A 17,851-nucleotide genomic window follows, 5' to 3' on the forward strand; every position below is an offset into this window, starting at 1 on the left:
AGACAAAGGGCAGAAGCAGCAAAGATTCAAAGGTATGTTTGTGTGTGACAAAATTTGACATTATTCTCAACCACTTTCCAAGAATATATCCCTTTAGAATGCTATATTTTTGCAAAAGCATGTGATTTGGTGGTTTATTTTTGACTCATCCATTGCCTTTTTCTTTTTCTCCCATTATCTAAAATCATTAAAAATAAAAATCTTTGCTGAAATTACAAAGTAATAAAGTTGGGCCAGCTCTAAAGTTATTGCATGTTATGCATTATCATATCATATATACTTTAATTCCATTCCTTTTTCCTTTCATCATAAGGAAAATTAAAGTATATACTATATGATAATGCATCACATTCAAAAACTTTAGATTGGATTAGATAAGGGAAGTCCACTATATATGATCAGTGCTGTGACATATAACATGGTAATTTTTATTAGATTAGATAAGGGAAATCCACTATATATTTTAATTTGTTCATATATATATTTTTTTATTTTGGAGATTTATTTTAAATGACAAAACTACTAAAAATATTTATAAATAATAGCAAAATTTCATTGTCTATCTGCAATAGGTCGCAATATACTACTATCTGTGTCTATCATATATTGTAGCCTATCGTAAATAGATAATGAAATTTTGCTATATTTGTAAATATTTTGGTTCATTTTCTTATATTTGAAAACAACCCTTTAATTCTTTTTTAGAAAACTATGGATTAATTGACTGAGAAACTTTTCTCTCAACAAATTTTCTAACTTTTCTAAATGAGATATAGCAAATTAATCTGTTTGAGAAAGCATTTTTTTTTTTTTCCTTTTCTTGAAGGTGTTTCAATGGATTTAATTTTGTTGGGATTAATATAAGTTGTTTGTCTCTCCATAGCTATTTTGGTATGCTCATGTACCATCATTAATATAATCCATCACATTTTTATCTAGGTTTAAATTTCATTTACAAAGTCGGTGAACCTTTTGAACTTCCATTTTGTTTATATATAATAAATCTTTGAATTTTGACTTTTTTTTTTTTTTTAAAGAGTAAAATTTTTCTGTTAAGAAATCAACAATAAAAAATTAACAGAAAACATAAATAATAGAGAAGTGACATAGAGATTTACTTGGTTCTTTAACAGTAAGATAGCTACGTCCATGAATAGAGGGAGAGAAGAATCTATTATTGAAGATAAAATATCATATTACATATTCAAGAAACGCCTTTAAAATTAGAGAATTTATATAGTACATTCCTTTGAACCTAGTGTCAAAATCGTAAATAACTTAAATAGAATAAATACGAATACAAGAGATTAAAGGCATTCCAACAATTTTGTGTCATGGAATCCCACATTTATTGTATTGATCAACTTTGATCCTAAACATGCAATTTCATCACATTTATTGGAGGCAGATCTAGTTGAGATGAGTGTGACAAGTAACTAGTTTACTTGGACTAGTAAACTTTAGAGGAATGGTATCTTGTACTGGTTGGATCGTTGCTTGTCTAATGAGGCGTGGAAGGTAGCTTTTTCATATTCGGACTTTTTTTAGCCCTGTTACCTGCTTGGTGGACTAGTAAACTTTAAAGGAATGGTATCTTGCACTGGTTGGATCGTTGCTTGTCTAATGAGGCGTGGAAGGTAGTTTTTTCATATTCGAACTTTTTTTAGCCCTGTTACCTGCTTGGTGGAGTTAATTCTTCTATGGGATTCTCTCTTGGTTCGCTGTTTGTTAGGTATCTAAGGTTACCTTTATTGACTAGTCGGTTGAGGGTCCTTTCAACATGGTTTGTCCTCACTCACATGCATCCTAGGAAAATTCCCAGGAGGTCACTCAACATAAGATTGCTCCAAGCTAAGCAAGCTTAACTTTGGAGGTCTTATGATTGAGCCACCGAAAAGGAATGTGCACCTTGTTGGTATAGGTCTTTCAATTCTTTAAGTCTTTCTTAACCATACTTTCATGTCCTCAGGATCCCTCTCATTCGGATGTGATATCGGTTCATTCATGTACCCCTCTTGAACTCGGGTCGTTACATTCCATCTACTACATCTGGCAGAAGCGTAATCGGCGACTGCATGGAGGTCAACCGAGGTCGGTATCTGCTCTGTTTCTCCTTATGGTCTCTACGGTTCGTGCTCGAGCTACTTCCTAGTGGGTTGATCTTCTTGGTCTTATCTAGTGTGTTTTGGGATGCTTTTCTTCTTTTTAAACTTGTCGTTGCTCTTTGTTTTGTTGTTGTCCCTAGTCGTGGGGTTTTAGTTTCTTTTCTTTGGCTTTCTTCCTAGTGGTTTGAAGGGTTTTGCATTTATGTTTTGATTATGTTCTAGTCTTATCTTGTTGGCTTTGTTTTGGTATTGTTGTCTTGTCTTTGCTTGTGTTTTGTTACTTTGATGCCTTGATCCCAGGCTGTGGGATCCCCTTTGTTGTTGTATAATAATATCACCTATTCTAAAAATAATAATAATAAACACACTACCTCTTTTGAAGTTGGAGATTGATCAAATCTCTATACTCCCGATTGTACTTGAAAAAGATATAAGTGTTGCATTTTTTTATCCTTAGATTAAATTTCCGTTATTTCGCCCACTAATTTCAAAGAAAACAATGTAATTTTTTTAACTCATTAATTTTAATAAAAAAATTTGTACAAAAATAAATTTGACCAATACACAAATTAACCATTAAATAACTTTGACAAGATTCATAAATGTCAATAAAAAAAAAAAAAGCAGAAAAAGCTCTAGTGCCATTTTTGTAATTTTATCAATTTCATATCATCTATATGTTTTATAATTCATTGAATGTATAAGAGAAAAACTATTTTAATTATATTTGGGACGAAAATTTGTGCAAGGTGCATCCAGCCCTCAAGAGTCTTATTTCTAAAAGGATAAAAGAAATCTAAATATTTTTCCTAAAGTTAAGTGACATAGGAAATGCTAGGTCATTATATATAGAGAGCATAATTTCTATATCAAGTAAGTTCATCTTCTCCCTCAAATAACTTAGAAGCATTGAAGTGTCTATAACAAACACCATTCTGGTGTTTTATTCCAATTATTGTGATACGTGAAGGTCAGGTTTGACCAAGTGGTAGTACATCTAAAGATCACGCCGGTATGTTATTCCAATTATTATGGCACATGAAGATAGGTTGGTTTCTTTAGCCAAATTTTGTTATCATCAATTAATATCCCAAAATTAACTGAAACTTTGAGAGATGAGCATGATCTCAACTTGGAAAGTCAAATCTGTACAAAATCACTGTTCCATGATTCAAATTGAAATATAATACACATAATTTCCCATCATCTAGCCAGTCTTCTGTCTACTCCCTTAAGAGATTTGAAAGTAGATTGATAATTTAAAAAACCCATAAACCAAAACTCAAAGTTGTCCAATGTCACTATTTGTATGTATTTTTCTGAAGCTTTCTTTACATTCTCACTTTCATTCACTCTCATCACCTTCTCCTTTCGAATCACAACCTGCAAAATCAATTACTTCAATATCTTAAATTACATACATTATAATTATTTTTTTAAAAAAAGATCATAATTGATAAATTAATTTAAAAAAAAAAAAAAAAGGAGAGGTATTACTTTATAGTGAATTCTAACATGATCATACGCACACGCACACGCGCATGAATGTGTGTCTACTCAAAATCCAATCTTTCTAATTAACTGCAGCAGTTCAAAAACCAAATGAGTTAGTAAACTATTTATATATTCAACCAAAAAAATCAATACTTTTTTTTCCTTCTTCTCGTTAAGCTCTTACATTTCTTAATTAATTGAGATCCATCATTTGTAGAAGATATATGGAGATGTCTTGAAAGTTGACCCAAATATCTAGTTCGTTGCTAGAACCAATGACATTTGAAATTCCAACATATGTTGTTGAATTGAAGTTTTCTTTTTTTTTTTTTTTTTCAAATGAAAAGAAAAGATAGAAAATTTTAGAGAGATTTAAGAATATATATAGAGCTTTGAATTGGGTGGGATTGACTGAATTGGGTTAATGTATTCAAAGGGAAGGAAGCTATAAAAATTAAAATATCTTTTGCTTTTAATTTGGTCAGCTATGAGTCATTTCTGCCTCATCATCAACTACTATTAAAGGGCATAAAGGAACCAATGTCATTGCACATGTTAGATCAATGGAAGGAATTCCCTTTATCTTTCCCTCTTTCAAGAAAGCTTTAACAAAACCAACCATCGACTGGTTGTGACCATTTCACAAAGTTATGTGCTATTTTTTTAAAAAATAAAAAATCCTAAAGCATCCAATGGCTTTAAGTATAAGATTGGATTTGTTTGAAAACCCCTTTATCAACCCAAAAAGTATTTTCCAAAGTCAATTATAAGAATTCGGATTAAATTTCTTTTCCAAAGATCGATGGTTCAATCCTCTTCCTCCCTTCAGTTGCTGAATTTATTTATAAAAAATGAATTATTTGCTTATGTTGAGATTGATAATCCTTTAGGGGTATTTGAACCAACTACTTAAAATGGTTTGAGTGAGTTATAATAGCTCACTCAAGATTTTGGAGGTGTGATCATTTTAACCCTTCGTTTTACTATAGTGCCTGAAAATAATATAGAAGTACTTATTGCACTATAAAGGATGTTACGAACTATGTCACATAAATTCACAAACAATTAACAAACGAAAATATGAGAAAAAAATAACATCAAAGATTATTAGCCTAGTTTGGTGATTAACACCTACGTCTAAAGGGTAGTGTACCCATGGAAAGATAAATTATTTTATTAATAATCAGCAAGTTGTTTATTTACAAGCCATGAGTTTACGGCATAAAATCCAACATATACTTGACAACTATTACCCCTATATAAATATTTTTGTACAATATTATGGAGTTAGAGAATTGATTGTTTTTGTACACCTACAAATATGGAGCTTTCTTACTTAATCAATGTATAATATGAATTTTAATATAATCTCACATATTTTATGCAGGTTAAACATTTTGGTACATCCCAAAATGATCAAATGGATGGAGAATAATGTAACTTAAGATCCTAACACATTTTTTAAAATGGGTAAAACAAGTGCTTAGTAAAAAAAACCTAAACCTGCATCACAATACTGGGCTATTATAACGTAGATTAAATATTATGTACTCCTAACACAGATTATTATAATTCTACACACTATAACAACCAACTCGATACCCCAACTATCTCTTAGGTTTTTAAAACTAAGTTTATAAACACTACTTATGTCCTTAGACACAAAACTGAAATTCCAAGGATCTTGACACAAAATTTGAATTTTTTTTATTTTATTTTTTTGTATTCAAATCATAGACCTCTTGCTTACTAAAACATTTATATGTCAGTTGTGTTGGGATTGGTGTCCTAATTCTCCCAGAGTCTCGTAGTTTATAATATATACACATTGTTATGAATAAAATAAGAGTTATTTTATCTGACATTTACTCATATCCAATAAACAAAGCTCCATGGTTATCGTATGTAAACTTAAGCATGTATATGAGATATACAAGTAGATCATGTCTTAAGTGATAACATAAATAGGTCTGTAGTATAAAGATTAAGGAGGGATACTTGATCTTGGTGACACTACGGATACGGCCTGCTTTGTAGAGGTTTGCAAGTGTTGTGAGCTACTACAGATGATAGATCCTGACCATCCATGTGGAGACATACGAGCGAGGGTGTCCTATAGTTTGTATAAGACCAGACCATGAGATAACTAGTTTCTGTATATAATGCTGTTGAAACTGGAGACTTACATCTCACCTAAACGACCATAGGTGACATGACCTCAATCCTAAGTGTTTTGAGAACTCTTTCCTTTGAGTGCGGTTCTTTGATTAGTATGGGTGAGAGTGACCAGATTGCCAACTTAATATACCTAGCTTTTTGGGGACTTATCTGATTTGGGAGCTGGGAACTTAGTTACACAAGATGGAATTCACTCATTCCCCGAAGCAGGGGTAAGTAGATAGATTGTTCTCTTAAGGGCTTATTCTAGGGCTTGAACATAATGGCCACAACTTCTCTTTGGAAGAGAGGACTTAGTCATAGTAGGACTATGATTTATGTTCATTAAAAGGATCAGTGGTACTTAAGGAGTTAGATGTAACTACAGGGGCATAATGATTATTGGTTCAGCTGTACTTATGAGCGATCTGTGAAGGGTTATCGCACTGTTGATTGGTTGGTATGGACAAATAATATATCTGTAATAAGGAGAGTTCAACTGTCGGTCTTTAATGGAGTGTCTGATAGTTAACGGATGGTGGATCCCGTGACTAGAGAGTTTAGTCAGTTATTCACGTACTGTTGGAGCTTTGAGCTATAGGTCCATAAGGTCCCCTTGGTAGCTCAATGGATTCAAGGTGAGAATCAGTTCTTGGTGTTAATTTGAAATGTTCAAATTGACAAAAGGTAATTCAATTATATATGATATGATCGGTGTGATGTATGAGATACATCAAGTGGAGAATTAATGTAAATGAGATTTACATTAAGTGCCATGGAATAGAAAAAGAGTTATAGTTTATATGTTTCATGAGATGAAATATTAAAACTATAGGTTATAAATATAGTATGGTAAGTTGGTTATCATATATATTTATAATAATATTAATTATTGGATAATTATCTCTTTTTCTCTAATAACCAATTGAGTGGGAGGTTATTGGTGGTTTCATGATAATCGTGAGATAAAAGGAAAAATATTTTCCTAAATTTAGTAGTTGTAGTATTGAGACTTCCATTCTCGGAAATTACTCACGGTGGCTGTCAAGTAAATTAGATCTTCTAAACGACAGCTAAAGGGAGACTAGACGATCGTGGAGTGTTTCTATACGATAGATCCCTCACCTGGCCGATTAGCTAAATAATCATGTAACTTTTGCTATACGATAGATTTTGACATCTCCCATTTGCTCAATCGTTTACACGATTGTTCTCCTCTGGTCTCTGCCTCTAACCACTGTCTCTTATACACATCTAGATGTGTATAAGAGACAGGTGTAGTACTCAACTCGACACAGTTAAGGTTTTGTGGAGGTTGTTCGCTGTGTTTGTGATCTGGGTGATCATTGTATTCGAGATTGTTATGGATCGTGCAGTGTAGCGATCGTAGTGATTGTTGCCTTGCTGTGAACAAGTGTTCATGATCAAGGGTGCTGAAGATGAGTCTTCAATGGTATGTGTAATTCTTCCTTTGATCATATAGAAAAACATGATGTAATTTTGTTTTATGCATAGCATGTATGTTTCTGTTTCTTGATTGTAATTGTTAATGTTCAAATACAATTGAAATTCGGAACGATCCTTCTGCTGCTCAAGGAAATCCTCATGTCCGATTTCCTTCAAGTTGACTATGTTTATTTTGACCACAAAATTTATGTTAAAAAATCTATTAGACACTTAATAAAATTTAGAAATTTATTAGACGAAAATGACATTGAAAATTTAGGTAACTATTAAATACTTCTAAAAGTTCATAAACTAAATAGACGTGAACCTCAAAGATTTAGGAACTAGACTAGTCTTGTAATTTAACCTATGTTTAATTCTAAGTGATATTATTTACACACATACACACACTTCAATAATTTAGAAATAGTGAGAGTTCCTTTTTTAAAAAAAAATTTGTTGGTTCATTTGAGTCATTTATTTCCCCTTTTTTTCATCCTTCTTTATCAAATCCACGTTGGAAAAAAGGTGTGGTGCCCTCAAAAAGTTTCAACCACCTTATAAAGGACATAAAATCTCACAAAATCCTTCACTTTATGGAAGGGAAAAAAAGAATGGAACCCCTGTACACTTTAATTTCGAGAAATTATTTAAGGTGGTGTTTTATACTATTTAAATTAATGTATGCGAATTTTGTATGGGGAGATAAATCATGAAAGTATTTCAAATTTATATATAGTGATTATTAAATGTTTATATTCAATGGATATTGTGAACATAATAATAAACTTAATTGCATCGATATGTAGACATTTTCATGAATTTGATATCGCCATGAGGAGTGAATCAATATTTTTATTATAACTTTAAAAAAAATCATAAATCATAATAAATATAATATAATATAAATAATAAACCTATTAATTTTTAAAAAAAATATAAAATATTTATTTGTTGATTAATTTTTTAAAATTTTTTCTAAAAATATTTGTTAGCATTTTCAATATTTTCATCTAATATTTTCGTAAAATTGAGATTAGACTTGAATATTTTTGTTGGCATCGATGAGACAGCCACTTTGATGACAGTCTAATTCACTTAATTTTCCAAACATTTTAGGATAAAATCCAATGGATAATGGGTGGAAAGAAATAATATGCATGCATTGCATGGACGATGATTTTTCATTATTCTTCATACCCCACTTTTTTTTTATAAGCCAACCCCACTCGTTATCTTGATGACCAAATTCAACCAAACAAAATATGGGTTTTTTTTTTCCTTTTATATATATATATTTGTATAAGAGAAAGAAAATGAAAAATGTATTTGTCACATGGTAAATTGTGATTAGATAATTGTGTGAACTATACAAAGATAGATGCAGTTGGTGATATATTCTAATTATTTTTTCTAAAAAATCTAGTTAAAATATCATTTTTATCTTTGTACTTTAAAATTTGTTAACTTAAGTTCATATACTTTCAAATGTCCAATTTTAATATTTGTACTTTTAGTAAATCTTAAATTTAGTTTCTTGAAGTTAATTAAATATTAATAAATAATTTTCATGTAAAGAAACACAATATGTGAATATAAATTTTCAAAATTTATGGTGAAAAAAAATGATAATGAAAAATCCACAATAAATTTGTTGTAGAGATTAAATTTAAGATTTATGAAAGTACAGAACTAAAATTGGACATTAAAAGCATAAGAACTAAAATTGAACAAACGCCAAAATATAAGGACTAAAATGATATTTTTAACAAAAATCTATTTTTTGCTATTAACTATATGTGAGTCTATCGCTTATATGTTATCAACGATAGAGGTCTATTAAAGAACAATATAGAAAGGGAGTTTAAGTGATGGGTATAATTTACTAAGATTTTAGTATATCTAACAATGGTTTAAAATTTTGTTAAGAGTTGTGCAAGGACCATATATTGATATGACATATATACTCAACTCTCATTCGTACTCCAAAAACAAAAATACTCCTCTTAGATACAACTTAATTGTATTTAGTTAAATCTTAATTCATGTATAATCAAATATGTTCAAACTTTCAACCAAGATCCTCTATTAAAAGAAAAGTTTCATGAGATGATGTAGAAAGTGTTAGAATATTGATATAATAATAATATAGAATTTATCATAATCCACATAAGCTTAAGTTCTTGTTTAATTGGTAATTAACATGATATCGAAGCAGGAGGTTTTGAACTTCTGTAAAATCTTTTTCTTTCAAATTAATGTTGAATTCTACTTGTTTGGTCTTCAACAAATTTTCAACCCTACAAGTGGGGAAAATGTGTTTAGAATGTTGATATAATATTCAAAGATCATCTACCAACGTGTCAATATATCCATAAATCGAAGAGTTTGACATCAATGTTAAAAATTTATCGATATCTCTAATCATATCATTTATAAATATAGGTATGTAAAAAAAAAGGTCATCTATTTAGTCCAATATGAATAGAAATGCTAATAATAATATTCATAACTTAGTGTGGGAGTCAAACAACTTAGGCCTCATTTGGTAATCATTTGGATTTTTGTTTTTGAAAATCATCCATATTTCATTCACATTTCTTACAATGATTTATATTTTTCTTAAGACAATGGTTGAATTCTTAGTCAAATTTGAAAAACAAAAACAACTTTTTGAAAGCTACCTTTTTTAGTTCTCAAAATTTGGCTTGATTTTTTAAACCATTAGTAAAAAGTAGATAACAAATTGAGAAATTTAGAGGTGGAAGTAGTTTCAATAGGCTTAATTTAAAAAAAAAAAACAAAAAACAAAACGATTATCAAACGGAGTCTTAATTATTAATTTAAAGCATTTTTACAAATTTTTTTACTAACAAGAATATCTGTTGTGATAGATATGTTATCGATACATCTGTAAAATTAAAATTTTGATATCGATATCAACATTGATTTTTCAATACTTGATAATATTATTAAATTTATCATAATATATCTATCTCGTTTAGTAACTATTTGGCTTTTGAAAATTAAAATTCAAATTCATACACTAATGATTTTTTATCTTTCTTAATTAGAATGGTTAAATTCTTAGCAAAATTTCGAAAACAAAAACATATATTTATAATTTTTTTAAAATTTTTTTAATTTCAAAGCTTGGCTTAATTTTTGAAAATATTGATAGAAAAAAGAAAGAACTTAGAGATGGAATAGATTGTATTTACAGACCTAATTTTTAAAAACCAAATAAACAAAAAAAATCAATAGTTACCAAACGAAACTTGAGTCTTAAATTTTTTAGTTAATTAGTGATTTAATATAGAGCGTTGAATTGAAAAACATCATGTCATCACCGCCCCCAAGAAGTGGGGAATTTGTAGGCTCATCCTTTTGGTGGTGCAACTCAATTGAAGAGACAACGGCAGAAAAGCAGCAGAAACTAGAAGGTGATTGTAAAAGTTTGACATACATAATTGAGAAAAACATGGACGCTCCCTTGGATGCACCGTGTATCCCCAATATAGTTCAATCAAATGTTCACATGTGACATTTTTATTTTTTAAAAAAGAAATTGTATGATAGAGATATGAAAAAAAGTTAGCTGCAGCTTAATCATTACTCTATATAAATGACTTCACACAAACAATATCCTTTAAAAAAAAAGTTTGGACAAAGACATGTTTGATTTGGTTGGTTCATTTGACTCATCCATTGCCCTTTAATTCCTCAATTTTTTTCCTCCTATTAATTATTTAAAATCTTGTGAAAATCTTTGCTTACATCAACATAAAGCTATACCAGCTGCCAGCTTTGATAAAGTTACATATGATATCACACAACCAAATTACTTTCCTTATGATGAAGGGAAAATGGAAATGCAATCCATGATCATTGCTTACCTAACATCTCAATTTGGATTGGATTAGTTTTAATTTTTTTTAAAGGGAAGTCCACTATTTTATTCATATATATATATATATATATATATATATATATTTCTTGATAAAAAACTATGGATTGATTTATAGATAGACAAATTACTTTCTTAATTTAAAACATTTTTCTAACCTTTTAGAAGAAGATAAAGCATTATATATGTTTGGAAATTCTATTTTCCAGCTAAACCTTATTTTTCTTGTTCTGTCTTTCATGTGCTTCAATGAATGGTGGGTTAACTAGATAAACAAAATCGCCATCGCATTCGTAAGTTTATATCAATCTACATAAATTAGATTTTATAAAGTTATTCAATTACAACTTTTTGATTTAAGACTCGCTTTGGTCCGTGAACTTTGAATTTCTTTTTCCAATATGTATAAGTTTAGTTCTTGAAAACTTTTAAAAAAATGGATAACATGACTTTGAAAATGTGTGTTAATGTGTTGTGTCGACAAGTTTTCGAGCCACATTACAAGTATTCAAGATGGACTAGATAGATAGATATATATTAGATAGGAAAAATAATAGTAATCACCAAAATATTGTTTTTTTCCAAAGACATTATAAAAATTTTCAAGAACAAAAGGGTTTTAAAAAATTCAAGGGCTTAAATACACTTTCAAAGTTTAATGACAAAAACATAGAATAATAAACAATGAAACTTAAATAAATAAATAAAAATAAAAATAAAAAAAACCCAATTTTGAAAACCAAACTTTGGGGAAAAAATTGTTGAAAAGTGTTATTCAAACAAATCCCAATTTTTATACTTTAAGCCATAAGATACTTTTATAAATTTTATAAAAAAAAATGAAAATATAACTTTCTGAAATGATCATAGACAGTTGATGTTTAGTTGGTTTTGTTATGTTTTCTTGACAAGGAAAGAAAAGGGAAGAAATAAAATTATATATATAAAAGGGGATAATATCTTTTTAAATATATTTTTGTAAAATATTGGTGTCCTTGTCTGATATAGTTGATGATGAGCAAGAGATGAGTCAGACAAATCAAAAGTAAAATGCTTCAACTACATGGCCAACCTTCTTCAAAACTCTTCCTCTTTAAATACATCAACTCAATTCCTTCATACCAACACAAATTCACAACCCATATTCTCTCTCAAAAAACTCTCCAGTCTCTGATTAATATTTTTCTTCTTTCAATTCGAAAAGAAAATGAAGACCACAATTCAAGAACAAGTTATTCTTGGAATTCAAATGAAGTCATTGGGTCTTGCAAGAGCTAGATTATTGGGTGATCCTTCGAAGCATCTCCATATATCTTCTTCAGATGATGGATCTCAATCAATTAAAAAATGTAAGAGCTTAAGAAGGAAACAAAAAAACAAAAAAGTATCCTTTTTTGTTTGAGTATATAAATAATTTGCTAAATGATTTGGGTTTTGAATGGTTGCAGATAATGGAAAAGATTGGGTCTTGAATAGACTCAACAAAAACGGCAAAAAAACCGACAATATCATCCATGCTCTCCGAGAACATGGTAAGTCTTTTATAGAAATCCTCGAATTTCAAATTATGGGTCGAGGACGTTACTTGAGGAATTTAGTTAATATCTATATGGTTGAATTTTGCAGTGAAATTAGGAGCCAAGATATCAGAAACTGTAAAGGGAAAGTTGAGTTTAGGAGCAAGAATTTTAAGAGTTGGTGGGCTGAGAAAAATCTACAAGAAATTATTTTCAATGACTGAAGGAGAGAAGCTTATAAAGGCTTCACAGTGCTATTTATCAACAACAGCTGGGCCTTTGGCTGGCCTTCTCTTCATTTCCTCTCATAAAATTGCTTTCTGTAGTGACAAATCCATCAAACTCTCTTCCCAAAATGGAGATCATATCAGAATTCATTATAAAGTAAGTAATTAAATTAAAGCCTTCTTCTTTTCAATTTCATATATTTAATTCTCTTTTAGCTAATGATTTTCAAAATATCATATGTATTTTTCAGGTTACAATTCCACTAGGGAAAATCAAAACAGTTTTCCAAAGTGAAAATGTGAAGAATCCATCAGAGAAGTATATGGAGATAGTGACAGTAGATGATTTTGAGTTTTGGTTCATGGGATTTTTGAATTATCACAAGTCTTTCAATTGTATTCAAGAAGCACTTTCTTCTCAAACTTAATTAGACAAATTGAAGATATATGTTGTATATTTAATTAGCACAATTTTTTTGAAGCAAATTCAATATTATTATTTAAATTTGCCTTCAAAAAAATCCAACTTCTAAAATGGATTATTGTATTCAGATCATGTGTGTGTATTGGGGTGCAAGTTTGAGGATCATCACAAAATTAGATGTCAACAAAAGTTGGAAGTTTTGTACAAATTTTAAGTTTTAATGAGAATATTCTATTTTATTCTTAATTTTATTGTTATTCCAAGATCAAAGGTCATTTCTCTTGACTCTTTCTCTCATTATTTTACACCATAGTCATTATGAATGAATAATGAAAATTAATTATTGAATAATCTTACCAAATTAGTCAACTGATCTAATGGTGGATTCACACAATCTAATATTTGTAGTTTGATTGGAAATGAAGATTTATGGTCCAAAAAATGAGTTCTAGAAATGCATTATGTTTTTATTTTTTTTTAAATTAATTAAGTATATACTGATCATGATTAAAAAAAAATAAAAATCAATATGTATATGTGTGTATAATATATATATGAAATTTAGGGGACTACTTTACTATAATCTCAAGCTATATAAATCAACCCTATGAGTCAAATCCTTTTCCATAATGTCTCATTTTTTTAATTAATTAAGTAATTAGAAAAGGGCCATATATTATTGCAAATCAAGCCAATACTTTAGGTAAGATGTGTGTATAAATAGGTCAATCTAATTTCTTTGCAAGCTAAATTTGACGTGACATGCTCAAAAACCAAATCTTTTACACCAAACAAATTGAAATATTCTTGGTTTATAAGTTACAATATTCAAGGTTTAAAATATCACCTAATTTTATGAAAATGTCATAGAATATCCATAAAATATTGATGTCTGAAAAATTAAAATATAAATAAAGTAATAAAATAAACACTAATAGCTCTTAAACATGTTTAGCATGTTTATATTTTTCATATTATACTTCCTTTGGTGACGGTTTTATTGGTTTAGGGTTTAGGGTTTAGTGGAAATATTAATGAAAATATTGATAGTTGGATAGAAATTTAATACTATAGTTACATTTAAAACTAAAACAAATAACTCAAAGTAACCAATTATTAAGACTCTATTTGATAACTATTTTAATTTTTGAAAATTATGTTTATGTACTCCTATTACAATGATTTTTATCATCTTTCTTAAGAAAATAAAAATTCGTAATCAAATTTTAAAAAGAAACTAAATAGTTATCGAATAGAGCATAACTCTCCGTCAAACCCTAATCCATTTGATCTCAAAAATAACTTTTGGAAAAACAAGAACTTTCCCTTGCAATTTTTTGTGTTTTATGAACAATGCTATGCTAACAACCTCCATCAACCATGCATATTTTTCAAATTCACACATGTATGTATAAAAGTTCAAGTAATAATGGGAGATGAGGTGGAAGGAAATTTGATGTGGAAATCCAATTAGCAAAAAAATTTAAATTTAAAAAAAAAAAAAATTCAAATAGGCCCTTTTCTTTATTTAGCTTTTGATCTTTTCTTATGCCTTAAGGCAGCAGCAGGTTGGTCCCTATATTGCCTTATCACTCACACCTCAGCCTTAATTTTAATGAAGAGATATAAAGGAAGGTACATTTTTTAAACTATATATGCCTTCAAGATTATTATTATTTCTGACTGTATTCCACATAAAAAGCTAATGAGAGAATGGTCTTTTCCTTTCTTTTTTCTTTTTTTTTTTTTTTTAATTTTTAAACAAGTGATCTCTCTTCACCAATTACCTTAAATTATGTTTTTTTCCTAACTTTTTTTTATCCTTTTTTACTATGAGGCTCTTGATTAAACATTGGGACCTCTATATAATATATATTATGTGAAGTTAAGTATTGTGTTACTTTCTCTTGGACAATATCTAAAAATTTAGCCATATATATGATTATAATTTGAGGAATGCATTTTACGATTTACGCTAAGTGTATAATCTAAAGTTATTAAGCTAAGCTTACATTTGGTTCAAGAGTTTAGGATGACTTTCATTATTATATTATTTAAAGCGGGATAAATATTTGACTTATTTACACAGAACTAGGATTGATATATAATATAAGGTTGTAACCCTAATCGAGAAGTCAAATTTATATTTAACATACATTGGTTTGTTTATCTTACGTATATATTAATTTTAAACTTGTTGGCCTGGACGAATAGATAAACTTAACATTTTGGAATTTTTATTTGGACTATACACTAACTTTTGTGATTAACTCTATAAAACCATTTAATTTAAGTTATATAAACCAAAAACTTTTCAAAATTTCACATTCTTTCTTAAAATCAATCCATATACGCATGTAGTACATAGATTCATCCTACGTAAAAGTTAAAGTTATCTTATGTGTGAATTAAATAAAAAGGTTTGAAAGCAAATTGAAGGACGGACTAATATGAAAATAGCTTCTAAGTTCAATATTAAACCAAAGTAGGTGTAAAGGCAAGATAAACTTTAACTAAGTTATATGTTCAAGAAAATTTCATTTCTATTTGGGAAACGATCGATCTTAAAATAGCTAACTCTTCTTCTAACAATACTTAATTTATAAACCGCACTTGAAAGGTTTAAGGACTGCAATAAGATGAATAGTTTTATTGTCAACCATGAAAAGATGTGAATGAAGGCTTTGTTGACCACCTCTAACTTCAACCATTAATTTAAGCTATCCATAGTTTATTAAAACTATTCCTATACTTTATCCTAAAGGTTAAGGGGTTAATTTGCCTTTGTGTGAGGATAAGTATGAGACTTTAGTTTATAAGTTTTTATCCACATATTAACACACGTGACTATAAATTAAATTAAATTACATCAGGATAGCTTTTTGTTATATTATAATAAATTAATATAATCTCAAAAGTTTATAATTAAGAGTGTAAAATTTTCTTTGGTTTAATCACGAATATTCGTTTTTTATGCTTGTTTTAGGCATAATGTGTGTGTGTGTGTATATATATATAGTGAAAAGTAGTGCTCAACATGCAACATATTAGAAAATAATTAATCATTAATCCATGGGTTCTAATATCCATCATAAATTACTAAACAAAAAAACATTAAAATTGGAGATTCAATTCTTATCGTTTCAATAAATATATGATTTTTTTGGAGTAGTGATCAAAACTACTAGATTTCTACCGTCAATTGTTTCTAAAAAGAGAAAATAAAACAATTCTTTTATCAATTAATGAAAGTTAAGATTTGAGACTATTTTATTCTATTGAATGAAGAAAAAGCTTTAAAACGATGGGAAATGTCACTTTGTTTATTTATTAATAACATTTGCAATCTGTAAGCCATTAATTTAAAAAGATTGACCAAAATGAGTAAAGCTCAATTGACATAAAAAATTTGTACTATCGACTTGGAGGTCAAAAGTTCAATTTCCCTATCTTACATGTTAAAAAAAAAAAAAGAAAATACATTTGGGATAGTCTAAAAAGAATAAAGAGGTGAAATAAAAATAAGTTGCTCAAATAATTTAGGCTCTATTTTTGTAATCGTTTTGTTTTTTGTTTTTAATTTTAAAAACTAAGTTTATAGACACTATTTTTACCTCCAAATTTTATTCTTGTTATTAACTTTTTTACCAATGGTTTAAAAAACCAGACCAAAATTTGAAAATTAAAAAAATTAGCTTTTAAATAACTGTTATTATTTCTGGAATTTGACTAAGAATTCAACCATTATACTTAAGAAAGATGTAAATTGTTGTAAGAAATGGGGAGGAAATAGTCTTAATTCTCAAAAATAAAAAAAAATAAAAAAAAAGGTTACCAACGGGCATTAACTTATAGAATTAGAGACGAGAATGGGCAAATATAAATTTAAACTTATAAACTTTGAGTGTTGAATCAGTTAAAACTTTAAACTTTCATAAATGAATCCATTTATATAATTTGCTAGTGGTTTATAGATATTTTCACTTTTAAAATCAGTTCAAAATCACCTAAATAAAATTATTTTCTCTCCATACTTCGACAAAGTAACAAGAAAAATTATGAGATAAATTCTTTCTTAAAAAAAAATAGAAAAAATGAGGAAGACGGATGATAACATGCTTAAATTTAATGAAAAAACCCACTTCTATCTATTTTATTCTCGCAATTCTCTTTAATTTACATTAATTTTTGTATTTAAAGAAGTCTTATATAGGTGTAAAAATCATGTACTAATGGTTTTAAAATAAATTCTATTGGAAGATTTAAATTGATTTATTAATAAAGTTTAGAGTTTAAATTAATATAATTATTAATTTAGAGTTCTAATGATATAACCACGAAACATAGGAGTATAAATAGACTTAAAAAAATTCAATGTCATCTTTTGAGAAAACCACGTTTCTAAGAAAGTAGTACTTGGAGAATTCAAACCACAAACCTCTTGATTATATTAACACATATTATATGCGGGTTGAGCTATGCTCGTTTTAGCTTCTAAGAAGAAATTGAATTAAAATGATTATTGATTTAATTAGAATATTGAATTCTTACATTTTTATAGACAAAAACCACTA

At 28.5% G+C, this 17,851-nt stretch overlaps 1 protein-coding gene across 1 annotated transcript; it reads left to right on the forward strand.

The window, feature by feature from the left end:
* The first annotated feature begins 12,236 nt into the window (after positions 1 to 12,236).
* LOC120081852 (GEM-like protein 7) lies at positions 12,237 to 13,502 on the forward strand. The gene is made up of 4 exons (XM_039037027.1): positions 12,237 to 12,458; positions 12,558 to 12,641; positions 12,736 to 13,010; positions 13,105 to 13,502. Exons 1-4 carry the CDS (start codon positions 12,317 to 12,319, stop codon positions 13,279 to 13,281), a joined length of 678 nt encoding a protein of 225 aa, XP_038892955.1. The 5' UTR covers positions 12,237 to 12,316; the 3' UTR covers positions 13,282 to 13,502.
* Positions 13,503 to 17,851: the final 4,349 nt, after the last annotated feature.

This window comes from Benincasa hispida, chromosome 7, assembly GCF_009727055.1.
Source record: "Benincasa hispida cultivar B227 chromosome 7, ASM972705v1, whole genome shotgun sequence".
NCBI lineage: Eukaryota > Viridiplantae > Streptophyta > Magnoliopsida > Cucurbitales > Cucurbitaceae > Benincasa > Benincasa hispida.